Source organism: Chrysochloris asiatica, unplaced genomic scaffold (assembly GCF_000296735.1).
Source record: "Chrysochloris asiatica unplaced genomic scaffold, ChrAsi1.0 scaffold00040, whole genome shotgun sequence".
NCBI lineage: Eukaryota > Metazoa > Chordata > Mammalia > Afrosoricida > Chrysochloridae > Chrysochloris > Chrysochloris asiatica.
In genome coordinates this window covers 18,415,355-18,441,975 of record NW_006408558.1, presented here as the reverse complement: position 1 = coordinate 18,441,975, position 26,621 = coordinate 18,415,355, and the positions used below count along the sequence as shown (strand labels likewise).

At 48.9% G+C, this 26,621-nt stretch overlaps 2 protein-coding genes across 2 annotated transcripts in view; one reads left to right on the top strand and one right to left on the bottom strand.

Annotated features, from left to right (window-relative positions):
- SPTBN2 (spectrin, beta, non-erythrocytic 2) overlaps nucleotides 1–13,382 on the bottom strand; it is a 48,851-nt gene extending 35,469 nt beyond the window's left edge. The window contains exons 1-8 of the mRNA XM_006860869.1: nucleotides 13,226–13,382; nucleotides 4,289–4,440; nucleotides 3,703–3,876; nucleotides 3,284–3,375; nucleotides 2,659–2,739; nucleotides 2,226–2,341; nucleotides 641–753; nucleotides 326–513 (exon numbers count right to left, since the gene is read on the bottom strand). Of these exons, the coding sequence (XP_006860931.1) occupies nucleotides 326–513; nucleotides 641–753; nucleotides 2,226–2,341; nucleotides 2,659–2,739; nucleotides 3,284–3,375; nucleotides 3,703–3,876; nucleotides 4,289–4,440; nucleotides 13,226–13,382 (1,073 nt within the window). The remainder of the gene's footprint in view (nucleotides 1–325; nucleotides 514–640; nucleotides 754–2,225; nucleotides 2,342–2,658; nucleotides 2,740–3,283; nucleotides 3,376–3,702; nucleotides 3,877–4,288; nucleotides 4,441–13,225) is intronic.
- Nucleotides 13,383–13,712: 330 nt separating this feature from the next.
- LOC102816320 (chromosome unknown open reading frame, human C11orf80) overlaps nucleotides 13,713–26,621 on the top strand; it is a 150,350-nt gene continuing 137,441 nt past the window's right edge. The window contains exons 1-4 of the mRNA XM_006861063.1: nucleotides 13,713–13,798; nucleotides 26,107–26,284; nucleotides 26,371–26,421; nucleotides 26,512–26,602. Coding sequence (XP_006861125.1) covers nucleotides 13,713–13,798; nucleotides 26,107–26,284; nucleotides 26,371–26,421; nucleotides 26,512–26,602 — 406 coding nt within the window. The remainder of the gene's footprint in view (nucleotides 13,799–26,106; nucleotides 26,285–26,370; nucleotides 26,422–26,511; nucleotides 26,603–26,621) is intronic.

The window sequence follows — 26,621 nt, the reverse complement described above, 5'->3', positions numbered from 1 at the left end:
GTAAAAGTTGTTGAATGGATGCAGGTTTTTTCTGTGTATTTTCACCAAAAGTAAAATAAATGTGAAAGAAAATATTTTGGAATCATTATGTCATTTGGATGCTTCTGGTTTCTTGAGCCAAAGGAAATGCTCCTATATGGCCAAATTTCTTCCTGAAAACCAAACCCACTGCTATCAAGTAGATTCTGACTCATAGTGACCCCAGGTAGGGTTTCCAAGATTGTAAATCTTTATGGGAACAGAAGCCTCATCTTTCTCCTGAGGAGCAGCTGCTGGGTTTGACCTTCCAATCAGGGTGTGGCCTGGAGGGTGGGGGCAAACCTACTTGGGCGGCTTCTCCACGGTGCGGTAGGAGTTGAAGGATTGCAGCTGGTTCTGGACCCCGCTCAAGGAGTTGGCCAGCTGTCGGTCATTGAGGGTCACGATGGTTTGCTCGATCCACTGGAGGAGCTCCGAGGCCAGAGACTCGTACTTCTCTACCAGGCGCTCTGCCTCCAGGGCGTGGTCCAGCACCTGTCAGACAGGGCACACTGACAGGCCTGGACCTGAAGCTTCACCTGTCCGGCTGCTCCAGGAGAGGGAGACCCCTGGGTCAGGCCTCCTTAGGCCTTGATGCCCACTGCCCCCAAGTGGAGAGTACCTTGCCGATTCTTTTGCCTTCCACGGCCAGCGCCTTCATCTTGGAGAAATAGTGGTAATATGTAGCCACATAGGTGATGATTGATTTCTCATCTGGTTGGTCCACATTGACATCTGAGGAGAAGGACCCCACAGGTCAGGTTGAAGTAGGTAGAAATCTGCCTCCTGGAAGTGCACTTATAACTGGGCTCACTTTCCCCACTTCCCAAGGCTTCCATCAGAGCAGAATGACAACCAAAAAGCTCACTGTCTCCCCTACAAGTGGGAAGGACCCACCAAGCAGCACACACAATCCAGAAACCCGGGAAGTCTTACCCAGGGTTTCCAGGGGAGATAAAGAAGAGCTGTTTGAGAAGGAAAGGCAAGAAACTACATTCCCACTTGGGGTTGGATGGTGGACTTATGGGCTGGGGAGCTGTCTAAAATTTCATCTGATTCTAGGGCAGCAAGACACAATGCACAAGCTAAGCTTCCAGAACCCAAGATGTTTAGAGCAATGGGCCTGGGAAATCCAGGCATCTTGGGGCTTGGCCACAGCTCTGTTTCCAACCTCAACCCAAGGGCCAGCTGTGGGCTAAAGAAGTACGTGTCCTTCCAATTGCGTCTCAATTCCCCCAATAGGGCAGGCTAAGTAAGACCCTTTGAGATCATGCAGAAATCCCCGTGTCTTAGCGATAAAGACATTCTTGGCCACAGAGAGGCCAAGCAGTTGGCTCTAGGTCACATAGTCACATAGGTCATGGCAGTGCTGGGTAGATTCCAAGTCCCAGGCCTCTTTCTGTCATAGATATGTTGTTGTTATGTGCCATCAAGTCAGTTCTGACTCATAGCAACCCTGTATAGGGTTTTCCAAGAGGCTGGTGGGTTTGAACTGCCTACCTTGTGATTAGCAGTCCAGTGTTTATCCTACAGTGCCACACCAGGACTTACACAAACACACACATATATATGGTGCTCTGGTAGCATAGTGGTTACGAGTTGGGCTGCTAATCCCAAGGTCAGCAGTTCAAAACTTTCTCAATGGTTCCATGGAGAAAGATGAGGCTCTCTGCTCCTGTAAAGATTTACAGCCTTGGAAACGCTACACAGGGTCACTATGAGTTGGAACCGACTCCACAGCACATAACCACCACCATATATATATATTGCTTGTTAAGTGTCATCGAGTCAGTTCTGACTCATAGCGACCCTGTATAGGGTTTCCAAGGAGTATTGAAATATAATTCACATACCAGAAACTCTATAATTTCAGTGTGCAATTCAGTATTTGATAGGGCTTTCACAGCATTGTATAACCATCATCACTATGTGATTGCAGGGCATTCTCACAGATACTCCCATCTCTGTCCCCAAGTCCCTGGCAGCCACTAGTCTATGGTCTATCTCTACCCTAACCCCCAAAACAGCAAACCCTATTGCCATGGAGTCAATGCTGACACATACTGACCCTGCAGGACAAAGGACTGCCCCAGAGGATTTCCAAGGTTGTTGTCCTTACAGGAGCCCAGCAGTTGAGTGCTTAAACCACTGAGCCACCAGAGCTTCCTCCATCCTACAGCCTCTCCCTTATCCAGCTCTGTGCCTACCTTCAGGATCCAGCAGCTTGGTGAGCCCCAGCTCCTTCTCAGCCAGATTGAAAGCATTCTGCAGATTGTAGTGTGCATTACACTTCTTCAGGGCCTCAAAATCCAGCAGGTCTGGTCTGGGAGGGGAGGGAAGAGAGAAGGTACCCCAAGCATGTGAGATTCTAAAGAGGACAAGGATGTCCACTCTTATCTTTTCCTCTAAATCACCATCAGCATCGTCCAGAACTAGACATCCCACGCCCATTGCTCCCACTCCCAGCCTGTACCCCATCACTTTCCTCCCCGGGTTCCCTCTGCAGCGCTGTGCCCCCATGTCCTGGTGCCTCTCTGCATGTTTACGCCTAGAAACCGTTGTACAGCTCTACATGGGCATGCCCCTGGGCCGCTGGTGGGCTCAGCAGCTCGGAGATGCTGGCGAACCCTGTCTTCTCACCGGTGTTTATGCACGATGGCGTTGAAGGCCAGTCCGTCCCTCCAGCTGGTGGTGAAGTTGTGCACATTGACATTGGGGTACCTGTATACAGGGAGGAGGAAAGTCTGATGGACTTCTGAAAATCAGTCCATGAATACGCTCTGGATCACAACAGTCTGATCACTAAGCAATCATGGGATGGAGAAGGACAGGACAGCAATTCGTCCTGTTGTGCAGGGGGTTGTCATGAGTCAGTGGATGACTGGAGAGTAGCTAACAGTAACAACAACAGAGGCTGGGGAAAACAACAAATTGGGCCAAGCCCAAGGGGCCCTGGTGGCGCAAGGAGCTCTTAACACTTGGCTGCAACCAAAAGGATGGTGGTTCAAACCTACCTAGTGACTCCATGAACGAAAGATCCAGTGATCTGCTTCCGTAAAGATTACAACTGAGAAAGCCTAGGGGGCAGCTCTGTCACATGGGGTAGCTACGCATCAGTTATCAACCCAGTGGTACCCAGCAGGGTCAAGTCCTGGTGTGGGACTCAAGGTCAGTTTTCTGCAGTGGTTTCTGGACACTCAGTCCCTCCTCACTGTACAGACTCAGCATGGGAAGCCCTTACTTCTACCCCCAGGTCCTTCCTCACCCTGCAGTCTTCATCTGACACCACAGAAGCAGGGCATCCTTGGCAGACTTCTTCTCTTTGTTGTCTTCTGTTTCTACACTGATGTCTTGGATCTAAGGAATGAAAGCAGGCAGGCCCTCACTCCTGGGGCAGGGACTCCTGGTAGAACCAGGAACTCGGCAGTCAGAACCCACCCAAGAAGCTCCAAGAGACAAAGACCTGGCAATCTGTGCCAGTAAAGCTCAGAGCCAAGAAAACCAGGGGACATTCCTACTGAGTCACATGGGGTCGCGATGAGTTGGGATTGACTCAAAGGTATTTAACAACATGTTCAGAGAGGTGTCCCTGGGTGCAGACAATTAACGTATTCGGCTACTAACTGAAACATCGGAGGCTGGTGGAGCAGAAGCCACTCAGAGCAACACTGGGGGTGAGAGTACCTGGAACCGGAGGATGATGGTCCAGACTAGCCCCAGGGTCAGGCGGTGGTTCCCATCCACAATGTCATGGGAGCCCATGTTCTCCAAGTGCACTCTCTGCTCCTTCAGGAACTGCAGTGCCTTGTCCACATTCTCTAGACAGTGGATCCGCATGCGGCCCTTAGTGGGCTTAGGCTGTTGAGAGAGGGGACACAACGACATGGGACCATGGGCCACCTCTTCTTCAGTTCCCAGCCTTGCTTCCCCATGACCTGCCTCCGAAACACAGGGAGAGCACAGGGCCGGGCCCAAGGTGGTAGAGTCGGAGCTGACGTTCCAGGTGAAGCTTGGGGCAGATTAAGATTCCCAAGAGAATTAATTGCACCAAGAGTGGGTGGGAAAAGAAATGTTTTCAATGGGGCCACTGTTCTTGTCTCTGCGAAGCAATGCTCCTGTTTAATCCAGGCAGCAAAGCCGCTCACAGTGAAGCCACCCTCAGGGCAGAAGGAGCCACGGCTTTTGTTCTGTGGCTGCCCGTGTCCTCCGAGGGCAATGACCCCGAATGCTGTTTCTCAGGTGCCCTCTCCTCCCTGGGGCTCCAGCTCACCAACGTTTCTCCAGAAAGCACTTCAAGGAGCCTCAGGAGGTTGCGTCCATCCCGGAGGTCACTGTATAGGTCCCCCACGCGGCAAGTCACCCGGGCCAGGTGTGAATTCACCCACTTGGTGAACGTTTTCTTCTGCACGGCTTCCCGCTCATCTGTGGTGGCAACGTGGGGTCATTCCTGTCCTATGAGGACAGCAGCCCTGCTGCTACCCCCTCAAGTCAGGAGAGAGGACTGGGGGGCAGGGAAGACGTGCTAGTCGAGCGAGAGGGGTGCTGAGAGGCAGGAAGGAAGACAACTGAGAGGGAAAGTCTTAACCCGAAAAGTTGGGAACCAGAGATGGGAATGCACTCAGGAGTAAGGGAAGAACGAATGTGAGACAGGAAATGGGCTTTGAGAAGAATGAATGAAAGACTGTGGGGCCAATGGAACTTTATGAAGGAAGAGCTCTGGGGCTGGAGTTGGAAGGCCAGGGCTTTCTCCTTCACCTAATCACTTGTTGATTAAATGGGGCGGGGGAGACACCCCACTCAGGGCCTGGCACAAAACGGCTTCCGGGTGGCGAGTCTCAATTTTAGGAATTACTGTAGTTGGAGGGATTGAACCCAGAGGGAAGACCAAGAGTCAACCTGGGACAGCTGTTGTCTTTCCTTGGTGGACAAAGGGGAGGGTGTGGACTATAATTACAGCAGCGGACCTTTCAAGTGCCCATTAGAAAGGCTGGGCATTATAGAGACTATCGGCTTCCAGAGTCAGCTTATAGCTGCTCCATAAGTCAAAGCCAAATCCGTTGTGGTAAAGTCAATTCTGTCTCATAGTGACCCTATAGGATAGGGTAGAGCTGCCCCATCGGGTTCCCAAAGCTGTCACCTTTATGGAAGCAAACTGCTTCATCTTTTTCCCAGTGTGCAGCTAGTTAGTTTGAACTGCTGACCTTTTGGTTAGCAGATGAGTACTTAACGACTATACACACACACACACACACACACACACGCACACACACACTCCACACACACATTACTGTAGAGGCAATTCCGGCTCATAGTGACCCTGTAGGACGGTAAAACTGCCCCCTAGGGTTTCCACACCCATAAATCTTTACAGAAACAGGCAGTCACATCTTTCTCGCTTGGAGTGGCTGGCAGGTTAGAACCTCTGATCTTTTGGTTAGCAGCAGAACGCTTTAACCACTGTACCATTAAGTCTCACTAAAGGCTCTCCTTAACTAAAACAAAGCTCACTGCCACAGAGTCAATTCCCACTCATGGTCTTAGATAATTAAATTGAAAAATCAGGTGACTATACTTTTAAGGAGGAGTCCTGGTGTGGTGCTGTGGGTTTATGCACTGGATCAAAAGGTCGGTTTGAACCGCAAGGTCGGTAGTTCAAACTCACCAGTGGTTCCTTTGAAACCCTTTACAGGGTTGCTATTAGTCAGAACTGACTCAGCAACACTTAACAACAACATACTTCTAAGGAGCACAGTGGTTTATGCACTTGACTGCCAACTGAAAGGCTAGCTGTTTAAAGCCACCAGTGACTGGGGAAGAAAAGTTTTGGTGATCTGCTTCCACAGAGCGTTACAGCCTGGGAAATCCTAAGGGGACGTTCTATTCTACTTGCCAGCATCCCACACCATCACCACCAATACTTCTGGGGTTAACACAACTGGCTGCAAGGAGCTCCAAGCCCAGGATACAGACATTCCAAGGCACACAAATGCTAAGAAGAAAAACAGGATCTCGAAAGTTGGCAAGTGGAAAAATAATGAACTCAGGAGACACGGAAAAAAAAAAAAAAGAAAAAAGAAAGTCAGGCAGAGTTAGGTGCCAATCTCACACAAGGTTAGGGAATGCTTTGTGTGTCTGGTCCAGAGGAGGAGCTGCTGAGGAGGGGGATGCTGTTAGAATCTATAAAAAAAGAATTACATTTAAAAGTGTGATAGGCCCTCAGATATAAAGTGAGGGAGAAGGCTCAGGTGGCTAGAAGCTGCCTCAGTCACTAGAATTCTTCCGGTTCTCACCAGAGGAGCTGGTGTAAGGACATGGTCAAGTGGCCAAGGCCTGAGGAGTCACTTTCACTCCCCTCTCAACACCAGCATCACAGAAACCTAGAAGACTCATCCCTTAATCTCACATTCCTGCGCACCTCACCCATAAAGAGAGCCACACCCATGTCTATTTCTGTCTTTCTTACCCTCCAACCCCTGTACCTGCGCCAATCCTGGGGTCCTAATAACTGTGTGGGGTGGCTCTGGGCTTCATCCCACCCATGGAACCCAGTGAGTGCCTTTCAGTTGCCCCTCTGTGTCTCCAGGCCCCGAGCCAGGGTTTGCCTGGATCACTGGCCATCCTGGATCCAGTGGGCACGGCCCTGCCTCCAGATGAACAATGGGGCAGGCCATCTTGGCTCACAGGGTAGACTACAAGTGGGAGACATGGAAATAGTGGCAGCTAGGAGGAAAATGGGCAAAGTGCAGCTTCATACGGTATCTACAAAACCCACACGTCCTTAGTCCTTACACACATATGCGTGCACACACACATATGCACATATGCATGTGTGCACACAGTAACTCCCAGAAATACGCATAAACGTTTGTGCCAGTGTAAACACATGCCAGCTCAGACTTACATCCGAATCATTTACACAAACTCCCTATGACACACTCCGTCCAATTTCCACACATATTGTCTCCTCCCACAAAGTCAGACACCCACCCGGAACCCCAGGGAAACACAGACCCATTCCAGGGACTCCCTCCACTTCTCAAAAGTGCCTCAAAGGCCCTCCATTACCAAACCCACCGGAAGGGAAGTGCCTCACTCAGTGGAAGACCTTCTGACATGGAGGTGAGAGGCTGCCTTCATGGGACTCCGGCATCCACATGCAGTAGGGTGCATTGGAACACATTTGCTCAGCTCTCACACATGTTCCCAGCTCTCACATGTTCCCTTCCAATTCCATCCCGTGCCCATCCATGTGTTTTCTGAGCCTTGTACCAATTCCCTGCAAGTACATTGTCTCCAGCACAAATTTCTGAGACTAAGACACATACCTGGCGTTCTCTGTCCCACCTGTGCCCCGTTCCCTTGTAACCCTATGGCCCTGGGCTCACCTTGCAGCTGTTTGAAGCGTCCTTCCAGCACGCTGGCATACTGAGCTGGGTTGATGAAGGCGGCTGGCGAGAGCAGGAGGCCCCCGGGGTTCTGAGCCCCTTCCAGAGCCTCGTAGTAACACTCATCGGTCCCATTCAGGCCATTGCTGTGAGTCCTGGTCAGGCCATTGCCATTCATGGTGCCACTGCCTGCTACAGAGCCCAGGGCCCAGAGTCCATTCTCACCCCCACCGGGCGGGTCCAGGACGGCGCGAGTGGGCCCCCCTGGAGCCTATGTGAGAACCTGGAAGGCCTGGGATCCCAGGTGGTGGGAATTCAGGAGGATGGAAGATTCAAGCGGTGGAAGAATTCTAGTATGCCAGAACTCCCGAGTCCGGGACGCTAGCTCTCTGGTGGCTCAGGACGCGTCCGGGCGCACCTGGCGGACAGAGGCTGCTCCAGACAAACAGGTTGGACGGTGGAGAGCGGGTGGGGAGGCGGGGCGGCCGCGGGGCTGGGCCAGGCCGCGGGGGCGGAGGAGCAGGCAGCGCCTTCCAACCTGCCGGGCAGGCCTCATGGCCTGGGAACACAGAGGGCTGGGTACAGACAGGGGCCTCCAGCCCCCACCTTCTGAGACCGGTAGGCGGGTCAGGGATGTCCCCTGGGGGCTGGGAGAGAATTCCGGGAGGGAGAACCCCCTCTCCAGGACTCCAGGATCCTGGCAGTCTTTGCTTCTCAGCTCAGAAAATAGAAAAACAGAAGTTTGGAAAGGGGAATTCTTGAGAAGGCAGGGAACACAGAACACACCCGCCCTGGGGTCAGCGTTTCCTTACATTACTTCATCCAGCTGCACAGATGCCTGAGAAATAGATACTGACCTGGCCAGGCTAAAGGAGGCGTGGTGGCGCAAATCATTAAGTGCTCACCTGCTAACTAAAAGGCCGGTAGTTTGAACCTATCCAGAGGCTCCTCGAAAGAAAGTCAGCTTCCAAAAAGATTACAGCCTAGGAAACCCTCGGAGGCAGCTCTACCCTGTCACATGGGATTGCTATGAATTGAAAATCAAAGGGCACCTAACAACATGTCCTTCTCCATTGTATTACTATCACCCACTGGTGCGAAGGGGTAACTTTCTAGCCTTGATCTTGTAACTCCCACCAAAATGATTGGGTGGGATTATGCAAACAAGGTGCTTGCAGTCCACTAAGGGAATTGGACAGCTTGCTAATTATGTAAATAAGGTGTACTATTCTCCTGGGAGGGTAGGACCATCCAGTAAGCTTAAAAGAGAGTCAATTCCAGAGTAGAGGGGAGACCTCAGGACCACCAAGAAAGAAAAGCCAGGAGCGGAGTACATCATTTGGATCTGAGGTCCCTGTGCTAAGAATCTCCTAGATCCAGGAGACACAGAGGGAGAGATGGAACACCGGACTTCTCAGATGTAACACAGAAATGGTGGTAGAGATACAGCAGCAACAGAACCAGGAGTCTGTCGCAAGACAGCACAGTGATCCATGGAGTAAGGCAGTTAGGGTGGGTATGCTAACGTAGAGAGCTGAGTGTCTCCAGGCAGGAGGCCTCCTGGTAGAGCGGGGTACCCCCAAGCACTTATTGGCATAGCTCAAGAGCTTTGGGACACTTTCCTGAGCAGAGTAGAGCAGAGCAGAGGCCAGCCCAAGGGACCCAGTGGCCAGTGACCAGAGAGAGACCCGTTGTGATATGGCTGTGAATAGACTGTCCTGATGGAGGAACTATATAATCTGAGTCATTCCTGAACCTGAATTGTAACCTCAGCTCTGGTAGCGTAGTGGTTATGAATCGGGCTGCGAACCGCAAGGTCAGCAGTTCAAAACTACCAGCTGTTCTGCGGGAGAAAGATGAGGCTTTCTGCTCCCGTAAAGATGTGCAGCTTCGGAAACCCTATACTATGAGTCGGAACTCACTCCATGGCACATAACCACCACCACCACCACTTCCCTAATAAATTCTGCAATCATGGGTATTGTCTCTGACTTCTGTGTGGCCATTGCACTGAATTACTGAACTCAGCAGAGAAGCAGAGTACCGTGAAGGAATGGCTGGTGTCAGAATTGGCAAAATGTTTGGAAACAGGAGCTATGTCTGAGCTCTGCTTCAGAGTGATCAGCATTAGGCTGTTGATCTTGATTTTCCGTCCCTCTTGTGATGTCAGAGGAACCGTAGAAGTGTTGTAGGTAAAAAGTACTGGACTGCTAATCACAAGGCCAGCAGTTCAAATCTACCAGCCATTCCCTGGGAGAAAGATGAGCCTTTCTGCTCCTGTAGAGATTTATGACTATACAATATACAACAAGAGGGAGGTTAGCAGAGGAGGTAGCGGGAGATGCAGGGAAGAATAATCGCTGAAGTGAATAGAGGTAAATACTGTTAACTGTTGGTACATGGCGGGGATTACAACGATTGTAATGAAGCAAAGTATAGGATTTGTTGAATGTAAAACTGATGATCTGATCTGTAAACCTTCACTTGATCTACAACAGAAAAAAAAAAAAAAGAAGTTTTACGCCCCCTGAACTGCCCCCCCCCCCCCCCCCCCCCCCCCAGGTCACTCAGGAGAAGGATGAGACTGTCTTTCCCTATAATGACTTACAGGGAACTCCGCAGAGCAGCTCTACTGCGTCCTAGAGCATCTATGATTCAGAATGGACTTGATGTCACTGGGCTTTCAGTTTTGTGAAGTTAGAGGGGGTCAGACACCCCCATCATGTGCCCGTTTTATATCGCTCCTTTCCTCTCTGAGCTGAACAGGTCCCTTTCAACCAGAGCCCTTAGCTAGGCTTTCTCAGGCTCCCAGCTTCCGTTCCCACTACTGCCTGGCACATCTACCATCCCTTTCTGTTGCTTTCTGGATTTTTGGCCCATACAGCCAACACTTCCTTCCTCTCCACTCTCTTCAGTCATTTGTACTCCTGGTGTGGCAGTGTGGATCAGTACTGGACTGCAAACTAGATAGGCAGTTCAAACCCACCAGTTGCTCCTTGGAAACCCTATACAGGGTCACTATGAGTCTGAACCGATTTAGCAACAACCAATCTTCATTCATTCAGCATTTATTTGGCACCTATCACTGCCAGGCACAAGGATCCCTGCTGGTGCTGTAGAATATGCACTGCTAACCACAAGGTTGTTGGATCAAACCCACCAAAAGTTTTGCAGGAGTAAGATGAGGCTTTCTTTAAGATTTAGAGTCATGCATGGAGAGAGAGAGCAGCTGAGGGCTCCAGACTCAGGGAAAGACAAAGGCTGTGTGCTGGTGGCCAGGAGGCAGGCTTGCAGAATGTGCCCTTTGGTTGTTTAAATGATTACATATTCATGAGTGTTTCTGTGTATATCCAAAAAAACATAACAAAACAAACCCAGAGGGAATAGAAGAAAATACTGTTGAATGATGATGCTCAGAGGGGATTGTAATCATTGTAATGAAACGAAATACTGTGGAATGAATGTAAAACAGATGTTCTCCCCATGTAAAGTATCACTCAAGTCACAATAAAAAACTTTAAAAGAAAAAAGATTTACAATCTTGGAAAACCTACATAGGGTCACTATGAGTCGGAATCAACTCGATGACAGTGGGGTGGGGTGGGTGTGGGTTGCCAGCCACAGTGTGGTTACATCAGGGTAGAGAGATGTCTCTTCAGGAGTTCTCACTTAAGTGGTGGAGATGCATCCCTAACTGGAGTCCCGGTGACATGTATCCTGTGTAACATGTGACAGCAACATGCTATGTGCACACAGGCATCATGACAGTGCTGGGGACATGTGTCATGTGCATACAGGTGTCCTGGTGTGGCTCTGTGGGTTAATGCATTGGACTGCAAAGTCGGTTTGAACTGCAAGGTCGGCGCTTCAAGCTCACCAGTGGCTCCTCGGAAACCCTATATAGGGTCTCTGTGGGTGGGCACCAACTCAACGGTGCTTAACAAACAACAACAGAGTAGATGACATGTGTTATTTGCATACAGACAGCCAGGTGACACACAAGTATGATAGTGCCGGGTGGCCTATGTTATGTGAACAAAGAGATCACAACAGTGCTAGAGGTCAGGAGCCCCAAATCAGAGTATCAGATCTGAGTGGAGTCCCTGAACAGAGCAAACAAATGGTTAACCTATATGACTACTGTCCAAAAAGTTGACGGTTTGAATCCACCCAAAAGTATCTCAGAAGAAAGATCTGGTGATCTCCTTCGAGAAATCAGTTCTACGCTGACACGCTGGGATCTCCTTGAGTCAGAATTGACTTGACAAGTGGAGGGGCTAAGGAAGCTTTCCCTCAGAGACGTGGTATTCTCCATAAGCTTCTAGTTTTTGTCTTCGCCGCTCCTTAGAAGCACCTGGTATGGGTATTTTTCCAACCACCTGAAGACGCAGCCAGGTCAGAGAGGCCCAGGGGCACATTACCAGGAATCCTCAGGAGCTGTGTCCACCACAGAGATGCCTGGGCTGCTGCGAGGCTGGCTGCACAAGAATGATCTACAGATTCTGGAGAAACTCTGATTTCTGGACTCTACAGCCAAAGAGTCTAATTCAGTGTGTCCCAGGATGGGCTTGGGAATCTGGACTGTAAAAATGTCACCTGGTGATGCTGTAAAAAATGCTGCCATGTCTGGGAACCACCACCCACTGTGTCTCTCTTCTTCCAGGAGACCAAACCACCACTGGAGGGAGCACTGGTTCCCAGGTGGGGGGAGCACTGTCTTCTAACGAGGGCATCACCTCTCGGGTGGGAGCATTACCTACCAGGTCAGAACATCACCTCCTAGGACCTAAGTGGGAGCATCACCTCCTAGGTTGGGGAGTACAGTCTCCCTGATTTCTGGACTGTACGTTTTGGGTGGGAGCATTGCCTCCAGGTAGGAGCATCACCTCCTAGGTAGGGGGAGTACTCCCTCTGAGTGGGAGTAGTTACCCCCTCTCCCACTGGAATGGTAGGCCAGGAAGTCAGTGGACATGAGGAGGGTGGGATGGAGGAGGGAAGCCAGGCTGGGTGGGTGGCCTTGGGGTGTGTGGGTGACTCAGCCCCACGCCAGCCCGCCAGCCTGCTGGTTTCAGGTGGTGGCCTCACTTCCATCACCATGACAACTCCTCCCTAGAACGGAACGCAGGGAGGCCCGTCCTACGGGTTTGTTTGTGTTCAAAGCCGCTGAAGGAGAGAGCCCTAGCCTGAGGGGAGGGGAGGGGCAGAGGCAGGCAGAGAGTGAAGCCCCGGAGGATGGGCGGCTGCGGAAACCAGCAGTGGGTGGAGGGGACCGGCTGGAGGGAACTGGTAGGTGAAAAAAGGGGAGGAACAGACGGCAGGTGGAAGGAGCAGGTGGGGAGGGACAGGGTGGATAAAGAAGTGGCAGGGAGAACAGGTGTGGGGGATGACAGTGGCGTTCAAGGACGCCATGACAGGGCTGGATGATAAGGGGGAGGTGGGGGGAGTAGAAGGCCAGCAAGTTAGAGTGGAAGGGAATGAATGGAGGGACTTGACCATGGATGGCAGCCAGGTGGGACAGCCACTCGATTCAGCAGAAGGGAACCCAGTTGTGTCAGGGGTAGTTGGCGTAGTTTCCCCCTGCTTGGAGAACGTTCCAAACCACATGAAGTGTGTTCTGAGGTTGGAGTTGGGGAGTGGGGTCTTGGATGGTCTCCCCAGAGTGAGCAGCATAAATAGAATGTTAATAGTGCCCATAAAGTTCAAGAACTCTTGGTCATGAACTTCCCACAAGCAATGGCAGCTTCGCCCATGGCCCATCAGGCTTGTGGACAGTGGGAGGGGTATGCATGAAAGGCCAAGAAGGGTGGGAAGAGGGGGCTCACCTGCAAGGGCCTTGATACGAGACCTCTCGAAAAGGCGGGCAGAGCTGGTGTCATTGTCCCAGTCGGAGTCAGGCAGGTCCCAGCGGTTGTTGATGTCGCTGTACTGGCCCTGAATCTCCAAGCTGTCAAAGTCTGTGGGTGACAGGGTGCTGCTCATGGTGATGGCCGCCTGTTCCTGTAAAGGGGAAGGTGGCTGGTGAGGGCCATCTCGGCCCATCCGAACCCTCCACTTACCAGGCTATCTCCCGCCAGTCTCTGCTAGCCTTCTGGCCAAAGGGTGTAGCTGGGTTTTGTGTTGATGGCCGCCAGCCTCTTGGCAGAGGGGGGAAGTTACCAAGGAGGAGCAGAGGGACAGGAATATAGCAGATACACACACAGGGACAGGAAGGGCTCCAGGAGGCCAGGGCTGACAGTGACTCTGGCATGGTCCAGGGCACCTTAGATACGAGAAATCTCTCCATCCTTAGACTGTTCATGAGCACGCAAGATGCCGCCTATGACTATCGGCGACTTGAGACGAAAAGATCCAACTCCAACTCCCCCAGACACCAAGAAGACGGGACGCACTATTAGGCAAGTATCAACATGTGCCCAGGAGTTTGAAAGAGGACATGGTATGCTTCTCTCTCCAAGGCTTCCTTGTTTGCTACATGGAATGAAAAGCCAAACCAAACATATTACTGTGGATGACAACTCATGGCATTATTGAGTAGAACTGCTCCAACTCCTGATTCGGTGCTGTGGGATAAGCACTGGGCTATTAACCACAAAAGGAGCTCTGGTAGCGTAGTGGTTACGAATCAGGCTGTGAACCGCAAAGTCAGCAGTTCGAAACTACCAGCTGTTCCGTGAGAGAAAGATGAGGCTTTCTGCTCCCGTAAAGATTTACAACCTCGGAAACTCTGTACAGGGTCGCTATGAGTCGGAACCGACTCCATGGCACATAACAACAACATTAACCACAAGGCCGGTGGTTCAAACCCACTAACTGCCCCTCAGAAACACTATACAGTGTCATTGTGAGCCAGAACCAACTTGATAGCACTGAACAACAACAACAACAACAACATAATCCTTACAGAAGCAGATCGCTAGACCTTTCTTCTGCAGCACTGCTGGGTAAGTTTGAACCGCCAACCTTTAGGTAGATGTACTTGTTGTCAAGTGTCGTTGAGTTGGTTCCAATTCATAGGACTCTGTATAGAGTTTCTCAGGAATGGCTGGTGGGTTTGAAACGCTGACCTTGGGGTTAGCAATCCACTGCTTATCCTCCAGAACTACACCAAGTGCAAACTGTGCCACCTAGGGAACTTACTACAGGGAAATAAAATTTGTTGCTGTAGAGTCAATTCCAATTCATAGCAACTCTAAAGGACAGAGGAGAACTGCCTCACAGGGTTCCCAAGGTTGTAAATTGTTATGGAAGCAGACTGCCACCTCATTTTCCTACGATCAGCTGATAGGCTCAAACCACCGACATTTTGGTTAGTAGCTGAGCACTTAATCATTGTGCCACCAGGACTCCTCGATACAGGGAAAACTGCTGGATAATTGTTAATTACGTCACCTGTCTGTCAGTCAGTGTTATCCAGTGTGGTGGCTTACATGTTGCTACAATGCTGAAAGTTATGCTGAAAGTTATGCTAATGATATTCCGCATATAAGCAGGGTCACCCACAGTGGGCAAGTTTCAGTAGAGCTTCCAGATCAAGCAAGACACACTAGCAAGGAAAACTTAGCAATCTACTCCCCAAAATTAGTGATCAAAACCCTATGGATCACAACAGAATATTGCCAGATAAAGAGTGCTGGAAGAGTGAAAGAGACTTCCTGCAGAGCCTCTGAATTATACAGGACCATAGTTGAAATCCTGAACCCCATCCAGAATCTTCTGAGGTGGAAAATTTCCACTTGAAAGGACAAGCAGAACCAGCCTGGAGAGGCTAGAAGTATCTTTCAAGAAGATACTTCTTGAAAGAAAGACCCGCAGGAAAAATCAAAAACAATAAGGGCAGTCTGACTAACTACTACAAGAACAAGTAAGCTGTTCGCCCAGGAGCCATCAAGGCAAGTGGTCAGGTCCCCTCAGAGCAAACCCCCTTCTAAGACTATGACTCAAGGGGAATACACGAGCAGGCATGTGGTCTGGCTGGTGACCACACTGGCAACCGATAAGGGGAAGTGGGGTAAAAACAGCAATGAAGTTGTGAGCTAAGTCTGACCATATTCAATAGACTCCTGTGAACCTGGCTGGAGACCTGGTTGGCCAGCAGTTACAGCAAGACCAGGGGACTCCTGGGTCCAGCGACAGTGACATGGCCACAGAGGTCTAGAGCGGAGAGTGAAGCGTCCAGCTGATATAAAGTGAGGGGAGATGCACAAGAACACCCATACTTGCAGATAGTGCCCACTTGATTTGGCTTCAATGGCTTGATGATCAGAACTCGACTAGAAGAAGAAGAGGAAAAAAAGAGTAATCCACAACTTTGTGAACTTGACCTATACTTATGGATGTAGTAGCTCAAAAGAGGGAACAAATCTTTACAGCGAAGATCATTCCCACCCCCTTGGTACACAGGGTTGACAGGGATGGGCAACTTATACATTGGCTACCCAAAATGAAGGAGTTACAAAGGCAAGAAGTGACTGGCTTACAAGCTTTCAAGAGGGAGCCTAGTTTCAGAGGGTGGGGGAAGGTAGAATCTCCACTGAGTGGTTTCCAATCTGTTGGGACAGGGTTGATGAAAGGAGATGGGGATAAGACTCTTGTGGTACAACAGTGAATAATTGCTATCAGGACTGACTGTGAAGGTTGGAAATGTAAAGGTAGATGGTTTGTAACAAACAGAAGGGAGTGGTTGATTTTGCAGTCTAGGAGTGGAGGTCCCTGGGACCATCAAGTGGGAAGAGAGAAGTGCAGGACCCTACCCAGAGGAGCAGTGACGCCAGAGATGGAGGCAAAGATGATGATGTGGAGAGGTGGAGCAGCTGGGGACTCTGGACACTCAGGGATGGAGAGTGTGCTGATGGGGGGTGGGGGGGGGCAGCCCCTTTGGGGTTGTTTGATGATGCATGGAAGGGATTGCAATCATTGCAATGAAATGAAATACAATAGGATGAATGTAAAGCTGGTGTTCTCCCTTGTAACCATGTAAACTCACATAATTCACAATAAAAACTTAAAAACAAAATAAATAAATGAGACTGATTAAATAAAAAAGTGCTGGAAGACTGGGATCTTTAAAGCTGGTGAGTGGCCACCTAAGGGGTAAATATTAGTTTACCCCCATCCAGAGCAGAGTGAAGAAAATCACAGGCTACGGAAAACAATTAGTCCAAAGGACTGAGAGACCACGTGAACCCCAGTCTCCTTGATCCTGGCACCAGAAGACCCAGATGGTGCCCAGCAGCCACTGCTGATTGCTCTGAAAGGGATCACAATAGGAGGGCCTGCATACAGTGGGAGAAAGATATGGAACAAAACTCAAAATCATAAAAAAGTCCAAGCTTACTGGTCAGATAGACTAGTGGAGCCCCTGAGATTGTGGTCCTTACACACCCTTCAGGCCCGGAACTGACCTTACCTCCAGCTCAGTTTTCAAACACACAATAGACAGGCCCATAAGTCAACAGTAACACTCGGGAGGTACGCACTCATTAGCATAATTAACCATACATGATCAAAAGGGCAGCGTTTGCCTCAGGAGAAAGATCAAAAGGCAGGAAGGGATAGGAAAGAAGGACAAAAGGGAAGTGTAAACACTGGGAGGAAGTGAGACCAATACTGTTACACTGTGGGAACTGCAATCCATGTCACCAAGAAAAATGTGTAAGAATTGTTGAATGGAAAACCAATTTGCGCTGTAAACTTGCTCCTGAACCACAATAAAGAATAAAAAAATAAAAGCGTGCTGGGAGATGAGCCCCCTCAGTTAGAAGGCACTTAGCAATGGACTTAAACATGCGATGACCATGAAAATGGTGCAGGATCGGCTAGTGAGTGTGCTTTATTATTCAAGGAGTCACCGTAAGTGGGGACGGTAACCATGTCAGCTGTGATATGTGTCCCCGGCATTTACAGCATCACCTCATCACGACCCCTGATGAAGCCTGCCCTATTATATTGTTCCTTTTTGATTGAAGAGGAAGCTGTACCTCAGAGAGATAAGTGACTAGCCCAAGGTCACACAGATAGAAGGTTCAGCTCTGGGTTCAAAGCCAGAGTCTTTCTAGCTCTAAGGCATAAATTCTTAATCTCAGCTGGCCTCCAGCCTCAGGGATAGAGATCTTTTACCTGGTGTGGCGCTGTGGGTTAATGCGCCAGATTGCAAAGCCATTTGAACTGCAATGTCGGTGGTTCAAACTCACCAGCTGCTCCTTGGAAACCCTATACAGGGTCACTATGGGTCGGAACCGACTCGATAGCACTTAACAACAACAACTCCCAGTAGTCCTGATGTGGCACTGTAGGATAAGCACTGGACTGCTAGCTGCAAGGTCGACAGTTCAAACCCACCAGTTCCTCCTCGAAAACCCTATACAGGGTCCCTGTGAGTCGGAACTGACTGGACAGTACTTAACAACAACTAATTCCCAGGATCCCTAAGGGTTCATAGAAGTCAGGGCCAGCTCCTAAGAGATCAGCCACAGAGGCTCCCTGCCAGGTCAGGGAAATTAGGACCATGTACGTTTCCAGCTCGCCAGTTCCAATCGACGCCTCTGTTACGCAAACTAACAGTGTCCTCAAAACTAACAAAATGAGCTTCAACTAGCTGTTAGGGACTAAAAAAAAATTCTCTACTGTCCAAAGGTCTCATGCAATTTAGCTTTCAGTAGTCAGCCACCAGAATGGAGGGGGCTGGGTCTGTAAGGTTATCAAAAAACCCCAACTCTGTTTTCTTATTTTCATAGGAGCTCTCAAATACAAGGGTATTTAAATTCTTAGCAGTACTTCCTGGGGCCAGGACTAGGATCTTGGCAGTCTCTGGTTCTAGAATGAAAGAGGCAGGGTGGGTGACTCATGTGGTTTGGGGAAGGAAGGAGTTATGGGTGGGGAGGTGTGGGGAGGTGTAGGTAGGGAGGGAAAGCGGGAGGTGTGCTCCTATGGGTAAAACTCAGCTTCTGTTATTAACTGGTCCCATGAAGCTAAACCTGACCTACATGAAGGACAGGGCTGTCTCACCCTCCTCTTTCTCCCCAAGAGAAAACACACACACACACAGAGTGCCCTGGGAGTAGAATTAACCCAGGAGTACAAAGAAGCAAAAGTTTAAGGTATGAAGTTCCTAGATTTGGGCTTCTCATCCCACACAGTGGTGATGCAGGAAAGTCCTGGAGAACTGCTTCGAAACCAGATTACAGCCAAGAAAACCCCAGGGAGCAGTTCTGCTATGTTACATATAGGGTCACTGTAAATTGGAATCAACTCCCTGGTTGTGGGCTTGGCTAGGTTAGTAAGAGTAATTGTGGTTAAGTGCCGTGAATCAGTTCCAATTCATAGCAACCCTGCATAGGGTTTTCCAAGGAGTATCTGATGGGTTTGAACTGCCACCCTTGTGGTTCACAGAGCCATACCAGGAGTCCAGGTTAGTAGGAGAGGGCACTTAATTGACAGTAGGCCCAGTACTCCTTTTTCATTGAAAACCCAACATTTCCCCTAACCCCAGTGGAGTTTCTGAATTTGTTCCGCAAATATTTGCATACAAATAACTTCTAGGGCAGAGTTGAGTCATCCTGAGTAAAAAGTGCTGTGGCCACGGCATGATCTGAACCAGAGCCACCTACAAGAACACTACTCTCAGGAGTGGCATCATTGTGGGGGGGGTGTGTGTGTGTGGAATGTACCAGGTGACCTTTTTAAAAGGGGGTCACATCAAAATGACCATCAATAACATTTGTGTTCAGTGTTTCAGCAGAAATTTAGTATTTTTTTAAATAAAAATTTTCTTGTAGTTAGAAAAGCAAAAACATTTTTCCTAAGTCCTTGTATCAATATGCCTACAAGGCTAAAACTCTAGGCTAATTTACTTTTTGAACCTTCTATGTGCTCTGGTCATTATTAACCCAATTACCTTGACATTTCAAATCACAGAGTTTCGTTTGCAGGTGCTACTAGCATGCCCTGTTTTTTCATTGCTATCAGTGTTTTTTGGTTTTTTTTTAATTAAATGTTTTTATTTTGGATTGAGTGAAAGTTTGCAGGGCACATCATCAGCTTCACATTCAACCATTCATATAGCTTGTTTCATTACATTGATTATTATCCCCTCCATATATCATCAGTTAACAGTGTTTCTCTCTATCCTCTTTAGTTTTTGTTGTTTTTTTTTTGGATGGGGGCGGCTATCAGTGTTTTTAAGGAGCTCTGATAGCGTAGTGGTTACAAATCGGGCTGCGAACCGGAAGATCAGCATTTCGAAACTACCAGCTGCTCTGCAGGAGAAAGATGAGGCGATCTGCTCCTGTAAAGATGTACAGCCTCGGAAACCCTATTCAGGGTCGCTATGGGTCCAAACCGACCTGATGGCACTTAACAACAATCAGTGTTTTTACACTTGCCGATTCTGTCAAATTTTCTGGTGTTTTAGTTACAGTAATCTGGTCATTAGTATTTGTGACCCTACATCAATAATTTTTTGGACAATGAAACAGTAAACAAAGCAAATGAAAGAGACACTCACACCAAAAACTGCTCAGTTGTAATTCAATGAAGAAAGATTTTACAAGATAGTTTTGTTGTTGTGTGCCATCAAGTCAGTTCTGACTCATAGTGACCCTGTATAGGGTTTCTAAGAGCAGCTGATGGATTTGAACTGCCAACCTTGTGGCTACCAGTCCAGTGCTTATCCTACAGCACTATAACAGGGTTCAGTTTTATCACTGTCATTTATATAATCTAAGAAATACAACATTTAAGCCATTTACAATGATGTATACCACAGACTGCTCTGTGGTTAAAATTGGCAATTCATATTACTGTGGATTCTGTATGGTCTGGTATGGGAGGAGGTCCATGGGGCGTGGGGTGGGGTAACAACAGCAATGTCACCCAAGACTTTCAACTGCTAGACAGGGAGCTAGCCCAGGGGCTGGGACCAATTCTAATTCCCTTCCATCTTGGCCTTTCCTACCTAGCTAGAGCCTTGATGTGGGGACTGTAGGGTAGAGCACTAGACAGCCAACTTCAAGGTCAGCGGTTCAAACCCACCAGCCGTTCTCTCGGAAACCCTATACAGGGTCACTATGAGTCAGAACCAACTCCAAGGCACACAACAACCATCGGCAGTCATGTTCACACTTAAGTTCTGGGATGGCTAGTTCTGACATTCATGCTCGCCCTGCACAAAACAAAACAACCAACCCTGCTGCTGGCAAGTCTATGCTGACTCATAGGGCCCCCATGGGTTACAAAGTAGAAGTGCTCCATTGGATTTTCTTGGCTGTCATCTTTTACTCAAGCAGATCACCAGGCCTTTCTTCTTCAGCATGGTGGGTTCAGACTGCCAACCCTTAGGTTAGTAGTTCAGTGCAAACTGTTTGGGACCTCTTTCCCTGCAAAGACCCCTCCACAAAATATCCCCTGACCTTCTGTTTCTGTGATCTTTTCCCCTTTTAGAAAGAGCCCTGATGCTTGGCTGCTAATCAAAAGATGGGAGGTTTGAGCCCACTAGCCATTCTTTAGGAGAGAGATGTGGCAGCCCGCTTCTGTATAGATTACAGCTTTGGAACCCCTGTGCGGTAGATCTACACTATACTATAGGGTTCCTATGAATCAGAAGGGATTTGATAGTAATGGGCTTTCTTTTCCTTTGATCAGGAGTCAAAACCTGCTGAAACCCGCAGGAGTGTTTTGTTAAGGCCAAAAACAAGTTTAAAGATAACTGATTGGGGGGTTCTTTAAAGGCTAGCCTGTCTTCTCTATTTTTCCACAAGCCCCACCGCTCCCTTTTGTCTCTTACCCAGACACTCCTCATATTTATATCACCTGCTCAGCCCTGGAGGGCATTTGGGTTTTCCAAACCCTGCCTTACACAGTAAAACTGGAGCTATCTGGGATGTGTGTAAGGTGGAAAACTTGCAGTGACGGAAAACTCAAATATTTTCCACTGCTAGCACTAGAAAAGTGGTAAAGCTGGACTTTGTCAAAGGCGGAAAACTTCTGAGACCTGGAAAAACAAGCTAGTCCCATCGAGTTCTAACTTTCACAGTTTCCATATACTTTGTTTTTGTCTCAGCCTGAGGACTTTTTTTGTTTATTTTTAGTGAAGGTTTACAGAGCCGATCTCAGTTTTGCATTTAACGAATCACACACTTGACCCAGTCTTTATTGCAATCATCAGCAGGTAACTACTTAGCTCACATTCGCCCTATGTTACTTGCTTCCATTCCCCCTTCTAAACTGTAAGTAAATGGTTGACGATTCTATGGTGTGCACACCTCACTAGTGTTACTGTCTCCCCTTATATAACTTCCCAGCATTTGGCTGAAAATTGAGCCACGGGGGGTAACTTCAGATCCAGACCTAAAGGATGACCAATGGCCATAGTCTTGGAGTTCCAGCAGTCTCTAATTGACCAGCTTTTTTTTTAAAAAAGAAAACTTACTGCCGTTGAGCCAATTCCAGCTCATAACGACCCTGCAGAAAGTTTCGGAGGCTGTAAATCCTTATGAGAACAGAAAGCCTCATCTTTCTCCTGAGGAGCAGTTGGTGGGTTTGAACTGCCAACCTTATGGTCTGCAGTCCAGTTTTTATCCTACAACATCATACCAGGGTTCCTATCTGACCAGTTAGCAGGTTCCATAGACTTTGTACTCCACAAAGAGCAGAAATTTAAGAAAGCGTCCTTTCGGATGCTACCTCTAAATTACTGTGTGTCCATATAGCCCTGATAGTTGCATGGTACCCAAGGGCATAGTGCTTTAGCGTCTCTTTGGTGAGTCACCTTGGTCCTCTGAAGGGATCTTAGTGGGGCCCTGTCATGTGGTCGAGGCCTCCCAGGGAGGTCTGGTTCTTTAGAACCTCTCCCCAGAGTTCTAGAATTTGAAGAGAAAGTATGAAACTGGAACCTCCCCCTTTTCCAACTAAAAATTCAGCTGCTTACATGCTTCTTGGGCCAAATCAAGTTTTGAGATACTCAGGCTTTGTGTCCTAAGTGTCCAGGGATGCCATGATACAAATAAGAAACGGAGATGGCATTGGTGCCCTTAGAATCAAGGGTCCCCACAGGGCCACCACGTTGCAACTCCAAGAATTTATTCCTCAGACTCCCATGAGAATGGCGCCCCCTGTGGTCACTCAGCACAGTGGCTCTGAGGTCCTATCTCTGTGTTGGTTTCCTGCTCTGCATCCCCCCCATGGCCTTTTGGACCACATGCTGTGTTCTCTGTCCAGAATCCCTGTTACCACCTCAACCCCCACAGTTTTCTATTTGAGTTTCTTGTACCCAGCTCTTGCTCTGTATTTTCCCCCCACGGGGTCTCCTTGTTCACATTTTCCTAGCCTGCCTGTCCCTCTCACTTTCTTCCAGGACCCCCAATCTCTCCACACTGGAGAGTCCTCAGCCTGATTCACCCTATGCATTTCTGAAATCTGAAGTCTGCTTCTGTAAAAAGACTTACGACCTTGGAAACTCTATGAGACATTTCTACTGTGTTCTATCAAGCCACTATGAGCTGGAATCAACTGGCATCGGGAGGTGCAGTCACGAATCCAGATTACAGCTTCACCGGCACCTTATTCTTAGCCAGTGACCTGAAGACCAGGCCCAAGGTAAGGGCTAGAATATTGCCATTGTCCACCAGCTGCAGGCCTGGGGTCTGTCCAGGTTGAATGCAGACTCTGCTCAACCTGAGCCAATCCTCAAAGGCAGCTGCCCCTTCCTCTTCCCTCCACTGTAGGTGGCCAAGTAAAACCGGAAATCCTATTGCGGGCCCAAGCCTGCCCAGTCTCCTAGTTCCTTCCCACGTGCACACACGCACGCTTGCAAGCAGGGCAGCCTGCTCCTGATGAATTCTCTAGCTCCCTGGGAGAGCGTTGATCATTGCCTCCTCTGCGCTCCCACATCCCTCAGACGCCCGGCTATTACTGCACTTACCACATCGTATTACAGTTAGTTGTTTATGTGCCGCTCTGCCACGCTTGTTCAACTGTTAACTCATGGAGGACAAGGGCCGTGTCTGACTCCTTTTTGTGTTTGCTGAGCCTAATACAACAGGTGTTTAGTAAAGAGATACCAAATGAGGTGACCATTTGGTAGCTCTTTACTGAATCTACAGAATGTACATTCTACCAGAGTCTACATTCAACCTGGACGGACCCCAATTTTTCTGTTTTTGCCATCCTATGAATACCTGTCTTCCAAAAAAAAAAAAAAAGCATCCAAACCCAAACCAGTTGCCATCGAGTCGTTTCCAACGCATGTTGACCTCAGGTGTGTGCAGAGTAGAATTGTTCCATAGGATTTTTACGACTGTGACCTTTCAGAAGCAGTTTGCCGGGTCTTTCTTCTGAGATGCCTCAGAACTACCAACCTTTACAGTTCATAGTCATGCGCTCAATTGTATGCACCACTCAAGGAGTGGTCTTTCTTAGGCTTAGAGACTAGTTCATGGCAGGAATACACATGAGACCAAAAAAGACCCTCTACTCCTTAGCTAAAGAACTCTTAGGCTGAGAGCTACAGTTCCAGACCAGGGATTCTCAAACTCACATGCATCACAATTACCTGGAAACGCGCTGCCGTCTGATTGATTCTGACTCATAGCCACCTGACAGGACACAGGAGAACGGCTCTATGGACTTTGAAGACTGTCATTTTTCACAGATACAGACTACCATATCTTTCTCCCCTGGAGTGGCTAGTAGATTTGAACCAGTGTCCAGTGCTTATCATACAGTACCACACCAGGACTCTAATTACCTAGTTGTTGTTGTTAGGTGCCATTGAGTCAATATCAACTCATAGTGACCCGATGCACAACAGAACAAAACACTGCCCAGTCCTGGGCCAACCTCACAATTGTTGCCACGCTTGAGCCCACTGATACTACAACTTTGCCAATCCATCTCGCTGGGGGTCTTCTTCTTTTTCTCTAACCCTCCACTTTACCAAACATGATATCCTTCTCCAGTGACTGGTCCGTCCTAACAATTATGTCCGAAGTATGAGAGACAAAGTTTGGCCAACCTGGCTTCCAAGGAGCACTCTGGCTGCACTTCTTCCAACACAGATCTATTGGTTCTTTTGGCAGTCCATGGCACTTTCAGTATTCTCCTCCAACACCACAACTCAAATGCATCAATTCTTCTAGAGTCTTTCTTATTCACTGTCCAGCTTTTGCATGCACATGAGGTTATTGGAAATACCATGGCTTGGGTCAGGCACACTTTAGTCCTCAAGCTGACATCTTACCTAGAGGACTGGTTAAAATGAAACTTGCTAAGTCCTGCCACTAGAATAGACCTGCAGTGGGGCCTGAGAACTTGCATTTATAACCCATGCCCAGATAATGCTAGCACACACTCACACACACACAAACTCTCCTTGGAAGAATTTAGGAATTGGGTTGAAGAGGAGAAATGATTATTATTATTGTTTTAATTTCCTTTAAAATCCTCCTGCTAATTTTCACCCCTCCTGCTCAATGTTGCCCTCCACATCCCCCATGACCCTTTGAGAAACACTGTAGTTGGAAGATAAAGAGCAACTGGAATTGGTTAGAGGGCTATGAGGACAGAGAACACACAAGGTATCTGGGGGTGACTGTCACCTGGGGGTCAGCTCCTGAGACTCATCTGGCCTAGCCCTAGACTATACTCAAATAGAGTTTCTCCTTGGAGACCCCCAAGACTTACAAAGAACCAGGAACCTCAAACAATGAGAGAGGAAAATGAAGACGAAGTGAGTGCTAGATCTTGTGAGACCAAGAGAGCTGGGCACATCTCAGATGTGCAGGAGGAGGACAAGCTGGCTCGAGAGCTAGCAGAGGCAGGGTTGAATTGATGATAGTGGGATGAATAATACATTAGACGAAATGGAGACTTTGGCAAAGGAAAAAAAAAATCTCTTATTTGACTTGAAAAATAGATGGAAGGACCAACAGGGTGATTCACAGATATAGAAATCACAAATAGATTCAGGACGACTAGGCAGGCAAGAGAGAGATGCACGAAGGATGATCAGAGTAGAAGAAGGCAGGAGAAACAAAGCCCCAAACCATTCTTCTCAAGACTACGGTCCTGATAAAACCCCAAAACTCCACTCCTAGGAAGTTAGGAACTGGTGGAATTTGTTTAATTTTTTTTCTCTCCAGAATTCTCTGATCAAGGCAGACTTATTCAAGCTAATTTTCACTCCTCTGCTTGCCACAGATGTCCAGGCTTGGGCGACATCAATTTCTCTAAGGAACGTGTCTAAGATCTATAAAAACTTTCCCTTCTGAAACCTTTGCTCTTTTGAGTATGCCGAGTGGTCACCAGCACTTCAGTCTAAGAGACTTCTTTGGAACTCTGCTCTCTTCGCCATTAAGGAAAACTGGTTTGTGGCCACCCTGGCCCTGCTTGGACACTTCCCAGTTCTCCAGCATCGCTGGGATAAAAAACAACCTACCTGGTCAGGTAGTAGGCCAAGTAGAGGTTCTGATCTCACACAAGCATGCAATGTCTGAGGGTTACTAATGTCCAGCAGTTCAAACCCGAGTGGCGAGTAAATAGGGGCGGTGGGTTGGAGTTGGAAAGCGCCAGGCAGAGGCCTCACCTTGTAGTTCCGTCCGTGGTAGACCTCACAGTCCCCCTAGATGTCCGGGCCACAGAAGCACCTTACAACCACTTCCCCACCACGAGAAGGAGCTTCGCTTTCTGTCAGCCCTTACGGTCTCTACAGCCAACCGAGTCCCCCCACTCACACACACCGTGATGAGGATAAAGGAGACCGTGGAGCTGCCACCGAGGCGAGCATACCACCTGGCTCCCGAGCGAAGCCCCCAGCACGCTTCACTGACACCGGCACCTGGCCCGACGCCGGCTCGGCCTGTCTGCCGACAAGCCTCCGGACAGGAACAGTGGCGCTGTCACACCCGCTCTGAAGCCAGGCGACCCCATTCATTGACGCGTTCGTCAGTCCGAACTCTTCCATATTCTTTTCTAGGCTACCAAGAGGCCCACGTCCCGACAGCCAGACTCCATAGACCTAAACCTGGTACCTGGGTGGGTGGCAGAGGTCTGTTTCCAGGGATTCCACGGGAGCGGGCCAGCGGCGTGATGCTCCCTGCGCTCCGGGCCCAACCAGCTCCGGCCCCGCCGCCGCCAGTCCTCTTGCTGCCGCACAAAGCGGACAAAGCGGCCCGGTGCCGGCACCTACCTGGGCGCAGAGGGCACCGGTCGTGGCGCGCCGGCCCA